The 19124-nt window shown below is 45.1% G+C and overlaps 2 protein-coding genes across 4 annotated transcripts in view; one reads left to right on the top strand and one right to left on the bottom strand.

Annotated features, from left to right (window-relative positions):
• Window positions 1-14690, top strand: part of wdr91 (WD repeat domain 91) — a 35200-nt gene extending 20510 nt beyond the window's left edge. For all 3 annotated transcript variants that reach the window (XM_036936780.1, XM_036936782.1, XM_036936781.1), the window contains exons 11-16: window positions 2794-2888; window positions 3821-3992; window positions 4829-4937; window positions 5661-5773; window positions 9770-9967; window positions 14031-14690. In XM_036936780.1, the coding sequence (XP_036792675.1) occupies window positions 2794-2888; window positions 3821-3992; window positions 4829-4937; window positions 5661-5773; window positions 9770-9967; window positions 14031-14198 (855 nt within the window). In that variant the 3' untranslated portion in view covers window positions 14199-14690. The remainder of the gene's footprint in view (window positions 1-2793; window positions 2889-3820; window positions 3993-4828; window positions 4938-5660; window positions 5774-9769; window positions 9968-14030) is intronic.
• Window positions 14691-15245: 555 nt separating this feature from the next.
• Window positions 15246-18947, bottom strand: c12h18orf54 (chromosome 12 C18orf54 homolog). The gene is given in 9 exon segments (XM_021622563.2): window positions 15246-15666; window positions 15668-15719; window positions 15845-15891; window positions 16017-16238; window positions 16387-16462; window positions 16645-16804; window positions 16939-17826; window positions 18017-18315; window positions 18602-18947. Coding segments are annotated over 8 exon segments (1767 nt in total). The 5' UTR covers window positions 18303-18315; window positions 18602-18947; the 3' UTR covers window positions 15246-15630.
• Window positions 18948-19124: the final 177 nt, after the last annotated feature.

Raw genomic sequence — 19124 nt, 5'->3', positions numbered from 1 at the left:
TATTGGCTACAGTTTGTGTATAGGCTCAACGCCAGTCATGTTTAACAAATATAATGTAGGATCATTAATATTACAGTCTGAAAGCTCGATTCTGTCATACTTGAGGTGCTGTTATGTGTTGTGAGCCGCAACATCACCACAACATCGCCATCTGAACGGAGGCAGTCAACATTTTGGAAACTATTTAACCTTAAACCTAATTGTTTAAAAAATCTGGGCGTGATTTTTTTTTGGGGGGGGGGGTAAAAATCTTACGTTGTTCCGAACACAGGAATATATTAAAATGGCGATTATTTTATAAACACTTCCTCCTATGTCATTGAAACCAGCTCTCATGTTTTCAACTTTCTTTTGTTGTCCAGCAGCCAAAGACACAAGTCATAGTCATATTAACAACCTACGCGTTCTGGAACGTTCCTGCTTACAGCCTACTACTGCCTTGTGTGCTTCGCTTGCCTCGTATAAATGTGTAGAAATAGCCTAGTATAGTTTATCAACATTTTAAAAGCTAAACGTTCTGATATTTTCCATCAGCCTCATTGCTTTTAAACGTTTTATTTCTAATGTGGAGCGGTTGCCTTCATTTGTGATTTTATTGTCCCACAGCTGTCCTACCTGTCCCACACCTGTCCTACCTGTCCCACACCTGTCACACCTGTCCTACCTGTCTCACACCTGTCCTACCTGTCCCACAGCTGTCCCACCTGTCCCACACCTGTCACACCTGTCCCACCTGTCACACACCTGTCACACCTGTCCCACACCTGTCATACCTGTCCCACACCTGTCACACCTGTCCCACACCTGTCTCACCTGTCACACACCTGTCAAACCTGTCCCACACCTGTCACACCTGTCCCACACCTGTCACACCTGTCCCACCTGTCACACACCTGTCACACCTGTCCCACACCTGTCATACCTGTCCCACACCTGTCACACCTGTCCCACACCTGTCTCACCTGTCACACACCTGTCACACCTGTCCCACACCTGTCACACCTGTCCCACACCTGTCCCACCTGTCACACACCTGTCACACCTGTCCCACACCTGTCACACCTGTCCCACACCTGTCACACCTGTCCCACCTGTCACACACCTGTCACACCTGTCCCACACCTGTCATACCTGTCCCACACCTGTCCTACCTGTCCCATACCTGTCCCACCTGTCCCACACCTGTCCCACCTGTCCCACACCTGTCCCACACCTGTCCCACCTGTCCCACACCTGTCCCACCTGTCCCACACCTGTCCCACCTGTCACACCTGTCCCACACCTGTCACACCTGTCCCACACCTGTCTCACCTGTCACACACCTGTCACACCTGTCCCACACCTGTCACACCTGTCCCACACCTGTCTCACCTGTCCCACCTGTCACACACCTGTCACACCTGTCCCACACCTGTCATACCTGTCCCACACCTGTCCTACCTGTCCCACACCTGTCCCACCTGTCCCACACCTGTCTCACCTGTCCCACCTGTCACACACCTGTCTCACCTGTCCCACACCTGTTATACCTGTCCCACAGCTGTCCTACCTGTCCCACACCTGTCTTACCTGTCCCACACCTGTCTCACCTGTCCCACCTGTCACACACCTGTCCTACCTGTCCCACACCTGTCATACCTGTCCCACACCTGTCCTACCTGTCCCACACCTGTCCCACCTGTCCCACACCTGTTTCACCTGTCCTACACCTGTCCTACCTGTCCGACACCTGTCCCAAACCTGTCTCAGAGTATTTTAGGAATATTTATTTCTCACGCAGAACGATTCTGGTCCACCAGAAGTACATCCCTTTCCAATGAAACGCTGCTTTTTCCTTACAGCATTGCGTTGCAGAGACAGTTGCAGTGCGTTCCGTGTGGTGAGGACGTTGGGTTTATCAAACGTAATACGTCAAACTGTGTGCTGTAGACGGCTTGACAGAAACGGTAGCAGAAGGTGAATGTTGAACTGTTGTTGTAAACATATCCAGCTGACGCTGCGTACCGTTTTGCACAACGATACCTCTATAACACCTCTATAACACCTCTATGTCACCTCTATAACACCTCTATGTCATCTCTATAACACGGTAACGGTAGCAGAAGGTGAATGTTGAACTGTTGTTGTAAACATATCCAGCTGACGCTGCGTACCGTTTTGCACAACGACCCTGTCGGCGTGATCGAAGCGTAAGGACCCGCTGGGTTGTACCCCGATGTGTCTGTCTACACTAGTAGCCGACTTGAGAAGGACCCGATCATGTGACAGGCATTGGCTAATAAGAATTCAGATATCTGAGAGAGTCATGTGAGTGGGAGCTTCGGAGCATGGCGATTGGCAGCCGGAAGAATGGAAGTATTATAATTATGTTCAACCCAAGGGCACAACGGCCACTTTGGCCACAAGGCACAGATATTTTTAGGGGGCATTACGGCCACACAAGGGGGCTCTGACCTCTCTCTCTGGAGTGGGAGCCTGACAGACTGGTATGACCTCTGACCTCAACACAGCACATCAGGGCTATGTTCATTAGGGTACATCCTAAACAAACATTTCTTATTGGACAAGCCCCAGTTGTCCCTTCCTGTTTCAGTCTGTTTTTACTTCTCATTGGGTGCCTGACGAACACAATCCGACCAGGTCTATGTTTACAGGAGGTAGTTATGGCCTCCTCAGTCCTCAGCACCCTGTTCTCTGACTGTTTGTAGGGTGAGGTGGGAAAGTGGAACCCCCCCCCCCCCCCCCCCCCCCATCAGTAATACGGTTTTTGGTTTGCGTCCCTTTTCTTTATAGCTGTTGCTGGGCAGTGGTGTGGGTACGGTGCGGCTATACGACACTAATGCTAAGAAGAACCTGTATGAGATGACCATAGACGAGACTCATTCACGGTAAGCTAAGTGTCTCTTATCCAGAGCGATTTGACCCAGCAGCAGCCACGGTTGGAATAATGGATATCTGTAGCAGAAGTCTCCATGTCTCATCAGGAGTGGGGTGGATTCCCAGACACAGATTAAGCCTAGTCCTGGGCAACAACAACAACAATTCTATGGAGATTCTCCATCTTAATCGGTCTGGTGTCTCCTGAAGAGGTTTAATTATGTAAGGTATTACTGTACTGACGGATCTGTCTGGTGTCTCCTGAAGAGGTTTAATTATGTAAGGTATTACTGTACTGACGGATCTGTCTGGTGTCTCCTGTCCTGTCCCTGAAGAGGTTTAATAATGAAAGGTATTACTGTACTGACTGGTCTGTCTGGTGTCTCCTGTCCTGTTCCTGAAGAGGTTTAATAATGAAAGGTATTACTGTACTGACTGATCTGTCTGGTGTCTCCTGAAGAGGTTTAATAATGAAAGGTTTTACTGTACTGACTGATCTGTCTGGTGTCTCCTGTCCTGTTCCTGAAGAGGTTTAATAATGAAAGGTATTACTGTACTGACTGATCTGTCTGGTGTCTCCTGTCCTGTTCCTGAAGAGGTTTAATAATGAAAGGTTTTACTGTACTGACGGATCTGTCTGGTGTCTCCTGTCCTGTCCCTGAAGAGGTTTAATAATGAAAGGTTTTACTGTACTGACTGATCTGTCTGGTGTCTCCTGTCCTGTTCCTGAAGAGGTTTAATAATGAAAGGTATTACTGTACTGACTGATCTGTCTGGTGTCTCCTGTCCTGTCCCTGAAGAGGTTTAATAATGAAAGGTTTTACTGTACTGACTGGTCTGTCTGGTGTCTCCTGTCCTGTTCCTGAAGAGGTTTAATAATGAAAGGTATTACTGTACTGACTGATCTGTCTGGTGTCTCCTGTCCCTGCGTGGTGTTGTGTAGGATCCTGTCCCTGGCCTGCAGCCCCAGCGGGACGTCCTTTGTGTGTTCTGCAGCAGCACACGCTGGGCCTGGGCGCTCTGGGAGTGTGACAGAGACGGTACCACGGCTCCCCAATCACCTCTCTGTCTCTGGACAGCTGCTGCTCTGGGACACCAAGACCGTCAAACAGCAGGTACTACTGTAGGAAACACGTCACCAAAACACGTGTACAATGTCACTCAAAACACATGTACTATGTCACCCAAACACGTGTACTATGTCACTCAAAACACGTGTACTATGTCACCCAAACACGTGTACTATGTCACTCAAAACACGTGTACTATGTCACTCAAAACACGTGTACTATGTCACTCAAAACACGTGTACTATGTCACTCAAAACACGTGTACTATGTCACCCAAACACGTGTACTATGTCACTCAAAACATGTGTACTATGTCACTCAAAACACGTGTACTATGTCACTCAAAACACGTGTACTATGTCACTCAAAACACGTGTACTATGTCACTCAAAACACGTGTACTATGTCACTCAAAACACGTGTACTATGTCACTCAAAACACGTGTACTATGTCACTCAAAACACGTGTACTATGTCACTCAAAACACGTGTACTATGTCACTCAAAACACGTGTACTATGTCACTCAAAACACGTGTACTATGTCACTCAAAACACGTGTACTATGATGGTATTTTTGTCATTCTCCAGTGTTGCTTGCAGTTATAGTTTAAAGTTGAAGGGGGCAACTTGATAGTATTTTTCTAAGATCAGGAACTTTATTTTGCTAAAACATTGTCGAAAATATTATTTGATTATTCATATTATTTAATATTATTAAATATTATATTATAGATACAATTTCTAGATATGTACTATATATTATCTAAATCTGTTACATGTATACTCTACCCGTCTGAAGTTAAAGCCCTGTAGCCTCGTTCCTGTCTTTCCCCTCACTGAACCATGTGGTATCTCCATGTCCTATCCTATTGTCCTCAGCTTCAGTTCTCTCTGGAGCCTGGTCCTGTAGCCATCAACTGTACAGCCTTCAACCACAACGGAAACCTGCTGGTAACTGGCGCTGCCGATGGAGTAATTAGACTGTTCGGTAAACTCTCACTCATTTTTTGTTGACTTTTGCTCTTCGTGGAGATTTGATTTGAGGTGATAGTAGATAGATGTGGGATGAATAGTCTCTTCATAATGCGCTATAACGCTTGACATACTGCAGGCACTAATAACTAGATCTCGGAGTTGACATAGCTGACTGCAATGAGGTCTCTGAGTGAAGAGGAGGCTGTGAATATAGAATTACTTGAATGAAACCTGACTTCAGTGGAGAGTGCTGATCTAATAATTATATTTCTATGCGTGTTAACATGTGCCTCTCTTTTCTCTCAGTCCTTCAGACATGCATCGCTATGGCTGTGCTATGAGTGGTTATAACATGTTCTTACCGCTCCTCCTCTTCAGACATCCAGCGCTATGATTGTACTATGAGCTGTTACAACATGTCTCTCTATTTTCCAGACATGCAGCATTAAGACTGTGCTATGAGCTGTTATAACATGTGTTTCTCTATTTTCCAGACATGCAGGGCTATGACTGTGCTATGAGCTGTTATAACATGTGCTTATCTCCCTATTCTCTCTAGACATGCAGCATTATGACTGCGCTATGAGCTGTTATAACATGTGTTTCTCTATTTTCCAGACATGCAGCATTAAGACTGTGCTATGAGCTGTTATAACATGTGCTTCTCTATTTTCCAGACATGCAGCGTTACGACTACGCTATGAGCTGTTATAACATGTGTTTCTCTATTTTCCAGACATGCAGCGTTATGACTGCGCTATGAGCTGGAGGGCCCACGATGGGGAGGTGTACAGTGTTGAGTTCAGCTATGATGAGAATACAGTGTTCAGTATCGGAGAGGACGGCAAGGTAACTGAATTCAGGTCGCAAGACAGTAGTAACATGCTACTAACACGGTAGTAACGTGGTAGTAACATGCTACTAACACGGTAGTAACATGCTACTAACACGGTAGTAACATGCTACTAACACGGTAGTAACATGCTACTAACACGGTAGTAACATGCTACTAACACGGTAGTAAAATGCTACTAACACGGTAGTAACATGCTACTAACACGGTAGTATCGCGGTAGTAACATGCTACTAACACGGTAGTAACATGCTACTAACACGGTAGTAACATGCTACTAACACGGTAGTAACATGCTACTAACACGGTAGTATCACGGTAGTAACATGCTACTAACACGGTAGTAACATGCTACTAACACGGTAGTAACATGCTACTAACACGGTAGTAACATGCTACTAACACGGTAGTAACGCGGTAGTAACATGCTACTAACACGGTAGTAACGTGGTAGTAACATGCTACTAACACGGTAGTAACATGCTACTAATACGGTAGTAACATGCTACTAACACAGTAGTAACGCGGTAGTAACATGCTACTAACACGGTAGTAACGTGGTAGTGAGACAGTAGTAGCATGGTAGTGAGACAGTAGTAACATGGTAGTAACATGGTAGTATATTGTAGTAACATGGTAGTATACTGTAGTAACATGGTAGTATACTGTAGTAACATCAAAATCAAATCAAATCAAATTTTATTTGTCACATACACATGGTTAGCAGATGTTAATGCGAGTGTAGCGAAATGCTTGTGCTTCAAGTTCCGACAATGCAGTAATAACCAACAAGTAATCTAACTAACAATTCCAAAACTACTGTCTTGTACACAGTGTAAGGGGATAAAGAATATGTACATAAGGATATATGAATGAGTGATGGTACAGAGCAGCATAGGCAAGATACAGTAGATGGTATTGAGTACAGTATATACATATGAGATGAGTATGTAAACAAAGTGGCATAGTTAAAGTGGCTAGTGATACATGTATTACATAAGGATACAGTCGATGATATAGAGTACAGTATATACTTATGCATATGAGATGAATAATGTAGGGTAAGTAACATTATATAAGGTAGCATTGTTTAAAGTGGCTAGTGATATATTTACATCATTTCCCATCAATTCCCATTATTAAAGTGGCTGGAGTTGAGTCAGTGTCAGTGTGTTGGCAGCAGCCACTCAATGTTAGTGGTGGCTGTTTAACAGTCTGATGGCCTTGAGATAGAATGGCCTTCCTGTGACATCGGGTGGTGTAGGTGTCCTGGAGGGCAGGTAGTTTGCCCCCGGTGATGCGTTGTGCAGACCTCACTACCCTCTGGAGAGCCTTACGGTTGAGGGCGGAGCAGTTGCCGTACCAGGCGGTGATACAGCCCGCCAGGATGCTCTCGATTGTGCATCTGTAGAAGTTTGTGAGTGCTTTTGGTGACAAGCCGAATTTCTTCAGCCTCCTGAGGTTGAAGAGGCGCTGCTGCGCCTTCTTCACAATGCTGTCTGTGTGAGTGGACCAATTCAGTTTGTCTGTGATGTGTATGCCGAGGAACTTAAAACTTGCTACCCTCTCCACTACTGTTCCATCGATGTGGATAGGGGGGTGTTCCCTCTGCTGTTTCCTGAAGTCCACAATCATCTCCTTAGTTTTGTTGACGTTGAGTGTGAGGTTATTTTCCTGACACCACACTCCGAGGGCCCTCACCTCCTCCCTGTAGGCCGTCTCGTCGTTGTTGGTAATCAAGCCTACCACTGTTGTGTCGTCCGCAAACTTGATGATTGAGTTGGAGGCGTGTGTGGCCACGCAATCGTGGGTGAACAGGGAGTACAGGAGAGGGCTCAGAACGCACCCTTGTGGGGCCCCAGTGTTGAGGATCAGCGGGGAGGAGATGTTGTTGCCTACCCTCACCACCTGGGGGCGGCCCGTCAGGAAGTCCAGTACCCAGTTACACAGGGCGGGGTCGAGACCCAGGGTCTCGAGCTTGATGACGAACTTGGAGGGTACTATGGTGTTGAATGCCGAGCTGTAGTCAATGAACAGCATTCTCACATAGGTATTCCTCTTGTCCAGATGGGTTAGGGCAGTGTGCAGTGTGGTTGAGATTGCATCGTCTGTGGACCTATTTGGGCGGTAAGCAAATTGGAGTGGGTCTAGGGTGTCAGGTAGGGTGGAGGTGATATGGTCCTTGACTAGTCTCTCAAAGCACTTCATGATGACGGAAGTGAGTGCTACGGGGCGGTAGTCGTTTAGCTCAGTTACCTTAGCTTTCTTGGGAACAGGAACAATGGTGGCCCTCTTGAAGCATGTGGGAACAGCAGACTGGTATAGGGATTGATTGAATATGTCCGTAAACACACCGGCCAACATGGTAGTAACATGGTAGTAACATGGTAGTGAGACAGTAGTAACATGGTAGTATACTGTAGTAACATGGTAGTTGACTGTAGTAACATGGTAGTGAGACAGTAGTAGCATGGTAGTGAGACAGTAGTAACATGGTAGTAGACTGTAGTAACATGGTAGTAACATGGTAGTAGACTGTAGTAACATGGTAGTAGACTGTAGTAACATGGTAGTAGACTGTAGTAACATGGTAGTAACATGGTAGTAGACTGTAGTAACATGGTAGTAGACTGTAGTAACATGGTAGTAACATGGTAGTAGACTGTAGTAACATGGTAGTAACATGGTAGTGAGACTGTAGTAACATGGTAGTAACATGGTAGTAGACTGTAGTAACATGGTAGTAACATGGTAGTGAGACTGTAGTAACATGGTAGTAGACTGTAGTAACATGGTAGTAACATGGTAGTAGACTGTAGTAACATGGTAGTAACATGGTAGTAGACTGTAGTAACATGGTAGTTGACTGTAGTAACATGGTAGTTGTCTGTAGTAACATGGTAGTGAGAATGTAGTAACATGGTAGTAACATGGTAGTGAGACTGTAGTAAAATGGTAGTATACTGTAGTAACATGGTAGTAGACTGTAGTAACATGGTAGTGAGACTGTAGTAACATGGTGGTAACATGGTAGTGAGACAGTAGTAACATGGTAGTAGACTGTAGTAACATGGTAGTAGACTGTAGTAACATGGTAGTGAGACTGTAGTAACATGGTAGTTGACTGTCGTAACATGGTAGTGAGACAGTAGTAACATGGTAGACTGTAGTAACATGGTAGTAACATGGTAGTAGACTGTAGTAACATGGTAGTAACATGGTAGTAGACTGTAGTAACATGGTAGTAACATGGTAGTAAACTGTAGTAACATGGTAGTAACATGGTAGTAGACTGTAGTAACATGGTAGTAGACTGTAGTAACATGGTAGTAGACTGTAGTAACATGGTAGTAGACTGTAGTAACATGGTAGTGAGACTGTAGTTACATGGTAGTAACATGGTAGTAGACTGTAGTAACATGGTAGTAACATGGTAGTAGACTGTAGTAACATGGTAGTGAGACTGTAGTAACATGGTAGTAACATGGTAGTAGACTGTAGTAACATGGTAGTAACATGGTAGTAGACGGTAGTAACATGGTAGTAACATGGTAGTGAGACAGTAGTAACATGGTAGTATACTGTAGTAACATGGTAGTATACTGTAGTAACATGGTAGTAACATGGTAGTGAGACAGTAGTAACATGGTAGTATACTGTAGTAACATGGTAGTTGACTGTAGTAACATGGTAGTGAGACAGTAGTAACATGGTAGTGAGTAGTAGTAACAGTAGTATAATAGTAACACAGACAGAAGGGCTGGGAAACCTAGTCAGTGGTACAACCGAATGCATTTCAACTGAAATGTGTCTTCCGCATTTAACCCATAACCCCCTGCTCTGTATCAGTAACATAGTAGTCAGGTCCCTGTAATTACGTCTGTATTTAACCCATAACCCCCTGCTCTGTATCAGTAACATAGTAGTCAGGTCCCTGTAATCACGTCTGTATTTAACCCATAACCCCCTGCTCTGTATTACGTCTGTTCCAGTTTATCCAGTGGAACATTCACCGATGTGGAGTGAAGCAGTCAGAGAACTCCCTGCCCCAGGATGCCACGGGGCCCTTTGTCCTGTCTGGCTACAGTGGGTACAAGCAGGTCCAGGTGCCACGAGGACGGCTGTTCGCCTTCGACTCCGAGGGACAACATGTCCTCACTTGCTCCAACAACGGAGGGCTCATCTACAGGGTAAGGCTGCTTCGAGGTTGTTTTTTTATGAACCGTTTTCCTAGTTTTAATGTGTCCCAAATGGCACCAGTTTCCTATATAGTGCACTACTTTTGACCAGGGCCCATAGGTGTAGTAGCGTACTATGTAAGGAATAGGGTGTCATTTAGGACAAAAAATTAGGAAATGTTTAATTAAACCTAAGGTAAGGCTGTTTTAGAGCAGTAGCTCTCAAACCTCCCCAGATGTTTCACAATGTTTTGTTGTAGCCCTGGCTTTACTCATGTTAAAGCCTCAGTGCTAACAGTGGACTTCCTGCTTGGGCAAACCGCCTCAGTGCTAACAGTGGACTTCCTGCTTGGGCAAACCGCCTCAGTGCTAACAGTGGACTTCCTGCTTGGGCACACCGCCTCAGTGCTAACAGTGGACTTCCTGCTAGGGCAAACCGCCTCAGTGCTAACAGTGGACTTCCTGCTTGGGCAAACCGCCTCAGTGCTAACAGTGGACTTCCTGCTAGGGCAAACCGCCTCAGTGCTAACAGTGGACTTCCTGCTTGGGCAAACCGCCTCAGTGGACTTCCTGCTAGGGCAAACCGCCTCAGTGCTAACAGTGGACTTCCTGCTTGGGCAAACCGCCTCAGTGGACTTCCTGCTTGGGCAAACCGCCTCAGTGGACTTCCTGCTAGGGCAAACCGCCTCAGTGCTAACAGTGGACTTCCTGCTTGGGCACACCGCCTCAGTGCTAACAGTGTAAGTCAGGTTCTTGGGCACATGATTACTGCATACAATAGCTGTGGGATCAGCAGAGGCATTCAGGGCAGTTAGAGGGACATAAATTAGATTACTTACATTGTGTCTTCCAACACCCCTGGGATAATGTACATTTGCTGAAGCATTATTGCAACTCAGCGACACAATGGTAGGGATTAACTGAGCTGGGTTTAGGTCATTGATAAGTCACTGTCTCAACGCAGCCTTATAATGCTGTGAAAGGATCCAGGAACCCAAATGATTTGGGTGGATCCCATCCTCCTTATAATGCTGTGAAAGGATCCAGGAACCCAAATGATTTGGGTGGATCCCATCCTCCTTTTAAATGCTGTGAAAGGATCTAGGAACCCAAATCATTTGGGTGGATCCCATCCTCCTTATAAAACAAGCTTTGTTTCCAGAAGGTATCAAAATGGTCACTAAATGTTCCATCCACAGAGCTGCGATAGTCTGGTAGCCAGTTATGGAGGGATAACAGTCTGCTGAACCGTTCAATGCCACACCATTTAGGGAGGACAGAGGGACAGATATTATGGGGTGTTTGTTGGTGTCAAGCAGAGACCCAATCAGTTGTTTAAAATCCATCTTCAGCTGTTCTGTGCTGCCCTTCATAATGTCATTGAATCACACATTAACTATGATCGACTACATTTCCTGATGTAGGTTTATAATGTTTGGGAGCAGCTCGGGCTCCTGTGTAGCACCACGTTTTTGCTCCAGGGACTGAGGCATTTCTCACCATTGAACGGCCGGGGAAGGAGAAGTCCGCCCATTCCTGCCCCTCACACCTTTCATGGGCCCATGAGATGCAGGATAGCATAGGCCGCCAGCGCCCTGTCAGGTCCAGACCTCCCACAGCAGGCAGAGCCCCATCAGGTCCAGACCTCCCACAGCAGGCAGAGTCCCGTCAGGTCCAGACCTCCCACAGCAGGCAGAGCCCCGTCAGATCCAGACCTCCCACAGTAGGCAGAGCCCCGTCAGGTCCAGACCTCTCACAGCAGGCAGAGCCCCGTCAGATCCAGACCTCCCACAGCAGGCAGAGCCCCGTCAGGTCCAGACCTCCCACAGCAGGCAGAGCCCCGTCAGGTCCAGACCTCCCACAGCAGGCAGAGCCCCGTCAGGTCCAGACCTCCCACAGCAGGCAGAGCCCCGTCAGGTCCAGACCTCCCACAGCAGGCAGAGCCCTGTCAGGTCCAGACCTCCCACAGCAGGCAGAGCCCTGTCAGGTCCAGACCTCCCACAGCAGGCAGAGCCCCGTCCGGTCCAGAGAGAGGGAAAGGAGCCGAACTTGACGACGAAGCCGCTGCTGGAGTCAGCTCAGCAATGAAGGCGCAGGTAGATCCCAAATATCGGTGCAGTACAACTCATCCTCGTCACGGATTGGCTATTTGCAGCAGACGACCACACCGGGGTTCCTATCAGCTAACAACAAGAACGAGAGGCTCCAGTGGGCATCACCAACACTGGACCATTGAGGAGAGGAAAAACATGACCTGGTCCGACGAATCGCAGTTCCTGTTGTGTCTTGCTGATGGCAGAGTCAGGATTTGGCATACAGTGGCCTCATCCTGACTGGTGTCAACAGTACAGGCTGATTGATGGCGGTGGTGGTGTGATGGTGTGGGGAATGTTTTCCTGGCATGCATTAGGTCCCTTGATACCAATTGAGCAACGTTTCCATTCCCCAAAGAATGCAAGCTGTTCTGGAGGCAAATGTGGGGTCCGACCTGGTACTAGATGGGTGTACCTAATAAATATTTCTACTATGAGTTTGGAATAATACTGTGAAATTGTTTTTTAAAAATTACGATAATGCTCTTTCAGTGTAAGGGCTGTTTGAAAAGAGTTTTGGTAAAAACGGTCCTAGCAAATTTCTTGCTTTGAGAAATGTCTCTTTGCTAAGAAGCATTGTAATTAACAGTAAGGTAATTGTTACCTAGAAATGATTTGATATTGAGATTTTTTTTTTTAAAACAGCTAGGCGAGCTTTTTATTATTTTTTTTACTTGAGATGTTATTCCTTAACATCCAATGGCCTTATATGTTATGTTTAGAGGGAGACTGGCACGGACAGCCAAAACAGGCATCAAAACGTCAGTCGATTCTCAATGTACGATATGATTATAGAAACATAACACCTTTTCACCTCCATATCACATCAAAATAATTTCACAAATGCAAAAAAAAAAAATACATATAAACTTACTGTATGTACAGTTTTAACCAGGTTTATTTTTCTGTTACAACATTTTTCTGACGTCTGTTAGTGTTCGGAGCATATGCTAGATCAGTGGTATCCTATTTTTGAGCCTTGGGTCGCATTGCTTCATGGGAGTTTTGAGTATCACTCGGTAGGAAGTCAGCAACTCGATTCGCTTAGTTTGGAGGGCCAACTACAGGGCTGAAAAGGCACTACGCCTCGCTCAAAGTTGAATTAGGACAACACTCCCACTGTACATACAGCTCGCAGGATCGCTCAAAATGGAGGCTAAGTGGAAGGCTATTGTGTGTGTGTGTGTGTGTGTGTGTGTGTGTGTGTGTGTGTGTGTGTGTGTGTGTGTGTGGCTGTTCACCCATCACTAATACGAAAATATCCTGCATTGAGAGTGAAACCTATTATTTGTCGACTACCACATGAATTTAACACCACGAGTAATGGAACGGAACATCAGTTGCTCCTGAAGCTGTGACCCGTTATTTATATATATATATATATATATATATATATATTATAGTCTCTGCTGAGAAGTGAACAGATCTCATTAAGACTGGATGTCATGCAGGAGATGTGTTTTAGTGACGGGCCAGTGGAGCCTCTCCTCTCCCACTCACACAATAAGCAGAATATCTGTGTGTAGTAATAAGTATAGCACCAACACAACATTTACATAAGTCATTTAGCAGAACACTCTTATCCAGAGCGACTTAGTCCATCTTAAAGCTGGAATACAGAGTGGTGAAACTGCCACGTTGTTGTTGTGAGATTGACAACAACAACAACAACAACAACAACGGGACGATACTTCGAAACAACAAGCTTGTTTTCCCTCTGACATCATCACACATCACTGCATGCTGGAAAGAGCAGCTTAGAGGCTCCTCCTCCTTTCAGGAACAAAACAATAACAAATGTTCCTGGGGTTACCAGGGACTTCCGTCAATGGGGATTCCATCTTTAAGACGTAGTCATAGTAAATGCATTTTTCCTCGATTTTAAAAGTAGCTATCGACAAGTGTGAGTGCAAGGGAGTTTTTTTTTTTGCTGTTGCCCTGACTAAGTCTTTGTGTGTGTGTGTGTCTCTTGTCTTCACCAGCTGAACAGCTCCAGTGATAGTGGTCTGGAGAAGGTTCTACCGTTGGGGGGCCACAAGGCCCCTGTGGTCACAGTGGACTGGTGCTCTGCCATGGACTGTGGCACCTGCCTCACCGCATCCATGGACGGAAAGATCAAACTCAGCACTTTACTGGCACAGAAATCCTGATTGGTCGAAATGTAAAGGCCTCTAGGGAGGGTTCCTCATTGGAGGGAAGCATTTTAATGCAGCATCACACTATTGAAGCCGATGTATTCTACAGTAGCGTTCGTCTTAAATAATTGTAATACTTTGTATTGACCTAAGGCAGTCAACAACATATCATGGATGAAACAGGGCTTTGGGAAATCATAATAGGATATTAACAATTAGAATCAAATCCAACTCATTCCTTACCTGCAAGTGGTGTTCAGTCCATGTGAGAGACCATGCTATATTTGTTGTAGTAGAGAAGTTGTGGCTATAAAATCTGAACTGGTTGTTGTGAGAATTTGAAACTTTGAGAGGCCAATGCACCTATCCAAGGCCGAAACCATGCAGAAGTGGAACCATTTCTGGCTTTTCTCAGTTTTGACGCAGTACCACAACTCCTGATCAAGGGCTGTTTGTTTAATCATGTATGTGTGGATTGTGACAATAAATAATTTGTAGATAGTCCTGTATCAGTGTGTTTTCTCCTGTCTTTATGGATCTTTTTTAGTGTCGGGGATAAAAATCAACTGGATTCTAAATTCAACAACCAATGGAATAAGAGTTATACTTCACTAGACCCAAATATGGGCAATAGATCTCAGAACATTGGAATCATCCAAACTTACAGCATATGGAAGCCAACGCAGAGAAGTTAGCTACATACGTAGCTGGCGTGAGTAATGACGTGTCAGAGTATCCCGGTGTGATCTTCATGCACTTCCTCTCACATTATTAGGCTGACCACTGGAGAAGTCTGAACAGTATGAGTGCTGATCTGGGATCAGTTGGGACCTGACACTAAAACAGATGTTTTGTGGGTACTGGCCCGGATCCCTAACTTTTACTTTAATGAGTTACCTGGACATCCAAGTCTGGTAAACACACTGCATAACAAATCGTGTTCCGCTCGCCATGAAACTAGTCTTTAGAATTAACTTCACTCGATGCAAAATTAAATGATTCATCAGACAAATCGGTTTCCTACCGTTGTGGATTCTCTTAAAAGTCACGATATAAAAACAGACAACTAAACAAGCATGTTTTTTTGTGAACGTTCACTTTATTAAAACAGGTTCTGTGAGATCTTACTGCCTTATAAGGCGTTACTGAATTCACAAGATGTTATGTGCACTTGAGATATAAAGTATAAACTGTTATATACAACACAAACACTAGGCTATTAAGAGTAGTTCAATGGCAGACTATTATTGTGCTGTTCGAATAATAAATAAATAATATTGTTTGAATAATCAAGACACTGAAATTCCCCCCCGTCATTGAGATTTTACTGGTTTGGCCCCTCCATGTTCAGTGTCCAAATCAAGACCTAGACATTCTGCTTTTCAGACCATTTTCACGTAACCAACACACCGATGCAAGTCCTCTTAGGAAGATAATGGCTGGTCTTCTACAAGTATTTCCCTTCCTGTGATGTGGCCTTCCCGGCCAGCTGAGTCTTCAACTAGACTCTTCAATCTCCCAAGGTGATGCAAGGCCCTAAAACAAAACAAGATCGTTATTTAAGGGATTTTATGTGACAGACTATCATGGGTCTTTAAAATAAAATATACATTTAGTCTACTGTCTTATTCCAAATGCATCTATTTGTGTCAGTATTGTACCTCTTCAATGATTGTCCACCGAGTGCAGTGTCATAGTCATCGGACCTCTGTAATTCAGACAATGGTATCACTGCTCTGGTTCACATCAGTTATGTCAGGAACATTTTTTTTATTCCTAACTAGAAACCAGATTAGTTAGAAGTCTACACATCATTCATCTCATTCTCAGTACCATTATCATCTGTGGTTGTGTGCCGTCCTCCAACGTTGGTGTTGAACCATTCTCCGAGGTTACTTCCTTTTCTGTTCCATTCTCCGCGGTTACTTCCTTTTCATTCTCCAGACTGACTTGTTGCTCCACGGCTTGAAGGCTAAACAGCATCTGTTTGAGGGCCTCCACCGGACCAGGGTGTTTCCTGCTGCTGTAGCCCGACGAACATGAGCCTGAGGCAGCCTGCACAGTCACAACATGGAAGATGGGGGAGTTAGGATTCAAGTTCATGGCTCTGAGGTACAACATATCCATCTCTCAAATCAGAAGTCTTCGTTAAAACTTTACATGGACTAAGGAATCATCTGATCAAGGAGCATTTTGTACAGACCTCGTCTTTCCTGTCTCTCAAAATCTCTGTGGTGATCAGTGTGTCTTCTGCTCCCTCTACAGGTACTGGAGATTTACTGCAGAGGGAGAGAAGCAGAGAATTTAGCAACGCCTTCTGTGAAATTATAGCTCAATAATAGTTGAGTTTACTAAAAGTAGATTCTAAAAAAAAAAACATATCCTACTTAATATTTGTAATGTATCGTGCTTAATCTTCGTTTTGTTTTCGTACATGTCACCACTTTTGACTAGCACTCACAATGTGATGGCAGGGTTGTCCCAAGAGCGATCGGCCTCTAGGACATCCTCTGAGCCACCAGGGCTGTGTCCCATGTCCTTCTGCAGCTGGCTGGTCAGGCCTAGTGAAGGTGAGTTAAGGACCTTCTCTGCCTTCAAGATCAAACTCTCGATCTTATCACCTGTGAAGAAAACACAGTGGACAGCTCTTATGCAATACATGAAAATACCAGTGTAACTGTAAACTGAGGACTAAGTCTGGACAAATGAACACAAGCCCTGGGTGTTGTTTAGACACGCAGAATGTTTATTATACCTCTGAAGAGCTCGTCGAAATCAGTGCTCCGTTCTCCCTCTGCAGCGAAAGCTAGCCGCTCTGCAAACCGTAGTCTAAACTCCCTCAGTGTCCTGTGATCAGCCTCTCCTCTGAGAAGTTGTTGCCTGTCATCATCAGAACCAGAGACATCCTCAAGATGGCCGCCGTTACTATCCTGCTGTCCTTCCTTTAGCTCCTCATAGGAAGCCTCCAGCTCGCCCAGCCAGGAGGGAGGTCTAGGGGAGGGAGGCACGGTCTGGGTCGGGCCCCAGCCCCTATGCTGTGTCTTCTTATGAGACTCTGAGAAGTCTATTTTAGTGGTGGGAATGTCTTTGGGAACATTGTCACACTCCTGGAGCCAGGCGGGGTACTTCAGGTCAGGAACGCTGGTGACCCCAGAGAAATCCATCTCAGACTTTTGGCTGGTCAGCCAGCGAGGGTAATCGTGGTGGGAGGAGAAAGGACCAGGGGAGTCTGTGGTCTGGTGGTAGAGACCATGCTGGGGCTGGGGCCGTAAGCTCCCCTTCACTCTGGGGCCTGTGAAGGGATCTGTCTTTTGGGTTTCCTCTGCTTGAGTTCTAGCTCTGGACTGGTACAGCTTGTGAGGAGTGTTGTGAGGGGAAGAGTAGTGCAGGCAGCGTTTAATATGAGAGCTGCTGTTAGGCCTAGGCCTCCTAGAGGACCAGGAGTTAGAGTAGGAGCTCTGCCCCAGGGGGTAGTCCCCAGACTGGGTGAGGAAGGCAGAGGTGCGAGTCACGGGTAGGGAACCATCACAGGGGAGCACCAACAGATCGTCGGTGGTCAGGCTGATGCAGTCTCCACGGTGACCAGAACCCACGGGAAGATTCAGGAAGTCCAGCTCCCTGTCTGTTAGTCTCTCTCTAAGAACTGGGAACCATGGACAAGACGTATACATATATATATGATACGTATACAATCAAAGTGGTTAATTATTGTACATGAATTAAGATCCAAGTACCACTTGATAAAAGTATTATGTTTTATCTCCATATTCAAACAGCTTGGACAAATAAAAGTTAAGCATTTCATAATCGATGACAAAAACCTAAATCTTTACCATCTTTATTCCTGAACTCGGTTCTGGGCAGAGCAGAACTTATCCGGTTTTTCTGGAGTTGCAGACTCCCGGTAGAAGTTTCAGAAGTGTGCAGGCTTCTGTCAAAGTCTGCAATGTAGGCTTCCAGGGCCTCAGTAGCCGATTCATAGTCGCGGTCCCGGTATCTGATGCCGGTGAGAGCCGGTGAGTTGTCCCTTAAGGTGCCTCTCAGGTGTCCGGAGCTAGCCAACAAGGAGGTGATGGTTGACTCCGGAGAAAAGATAAGGTCACCTTGTCCGGAAGTCATTCTGTCAAACAAACTAACATGTTGTAAAGTTAGATGGATATCTGACAAGTTAAAATAAGAAAACTAAGTTACACTACTATAAACTGATCGTAAAGAACACATGTGTTTATCTGACTAGTAACAAGCTGAATCAAATAAATAAATAAAAACAACACGCCAAAAAGTTTGTACTCGCTGACTGTAAAACAAAAAACGTTTAACGTCATCTTTTTGTTGTTGTCGTACTCTTGTCTGTTTTTACCTGCTTGTAAACTATTAAGTAAATCATTTAAACATTAGCAAACGTGTTATAAACTTACCGGTAACGCCTTTATAGTTGGTTCGTAGATAACAAGCTCCAACACAGTCGTCACTAGTTACCACAAAGTCTCATTTCTCACATTTCTCATCTTAAAATTTGATTTTTAAACCTAAAAACATAATCTAAACCACACTGCTAACGTTATGCCTAACATTAAATAAGTATCAAACAAATATATATATATATTTTAACGATATATCCACTAGTGGAAACCCTCCCCAGCACAGCGGCAAATGTGTTGGCCAACAGGAAATATTCCATGCGTTTTTCACGTCAGAGCGGCTCGACGCACCGAGGTATAAAACAAGGCTTCAAGACCGTCTGCAGGTCTTCCACTGTGACGAGTTGTTCATTCACATCGTTATGCATAGAAGAGAGCCTACCTCTTCCCCGTCACTGTTCAATCAAATGACCTCCATGTTCAAAATTACAGCGGTACAGTTTGGAATATATTGCAGTGAATTGTCAATATATTTTGATTTAATGGTGATCATTATTACGTTATTTCAAATCAAACTTTT

This window comes from Oncorhynchus mykiss, chromosome 12 (assembly GCF_013265735.2).
Source record: "Oncorhynchus mykiss isolate Arlee chromosome 12, USDA_OmykA_1.1, whole genome shotgun sequence".
In the NCBI taxonomy this organism is placed as follows: Eukaryota; Metazoa; Chordata; class Actinopteri; order Salmoniformes; family Salmonidae; genus Oncorhynchus; species Oncorhynchus mykiss.
This window is presented reverse-complemented; position numbering and strand designations above follow the sequence as displayed.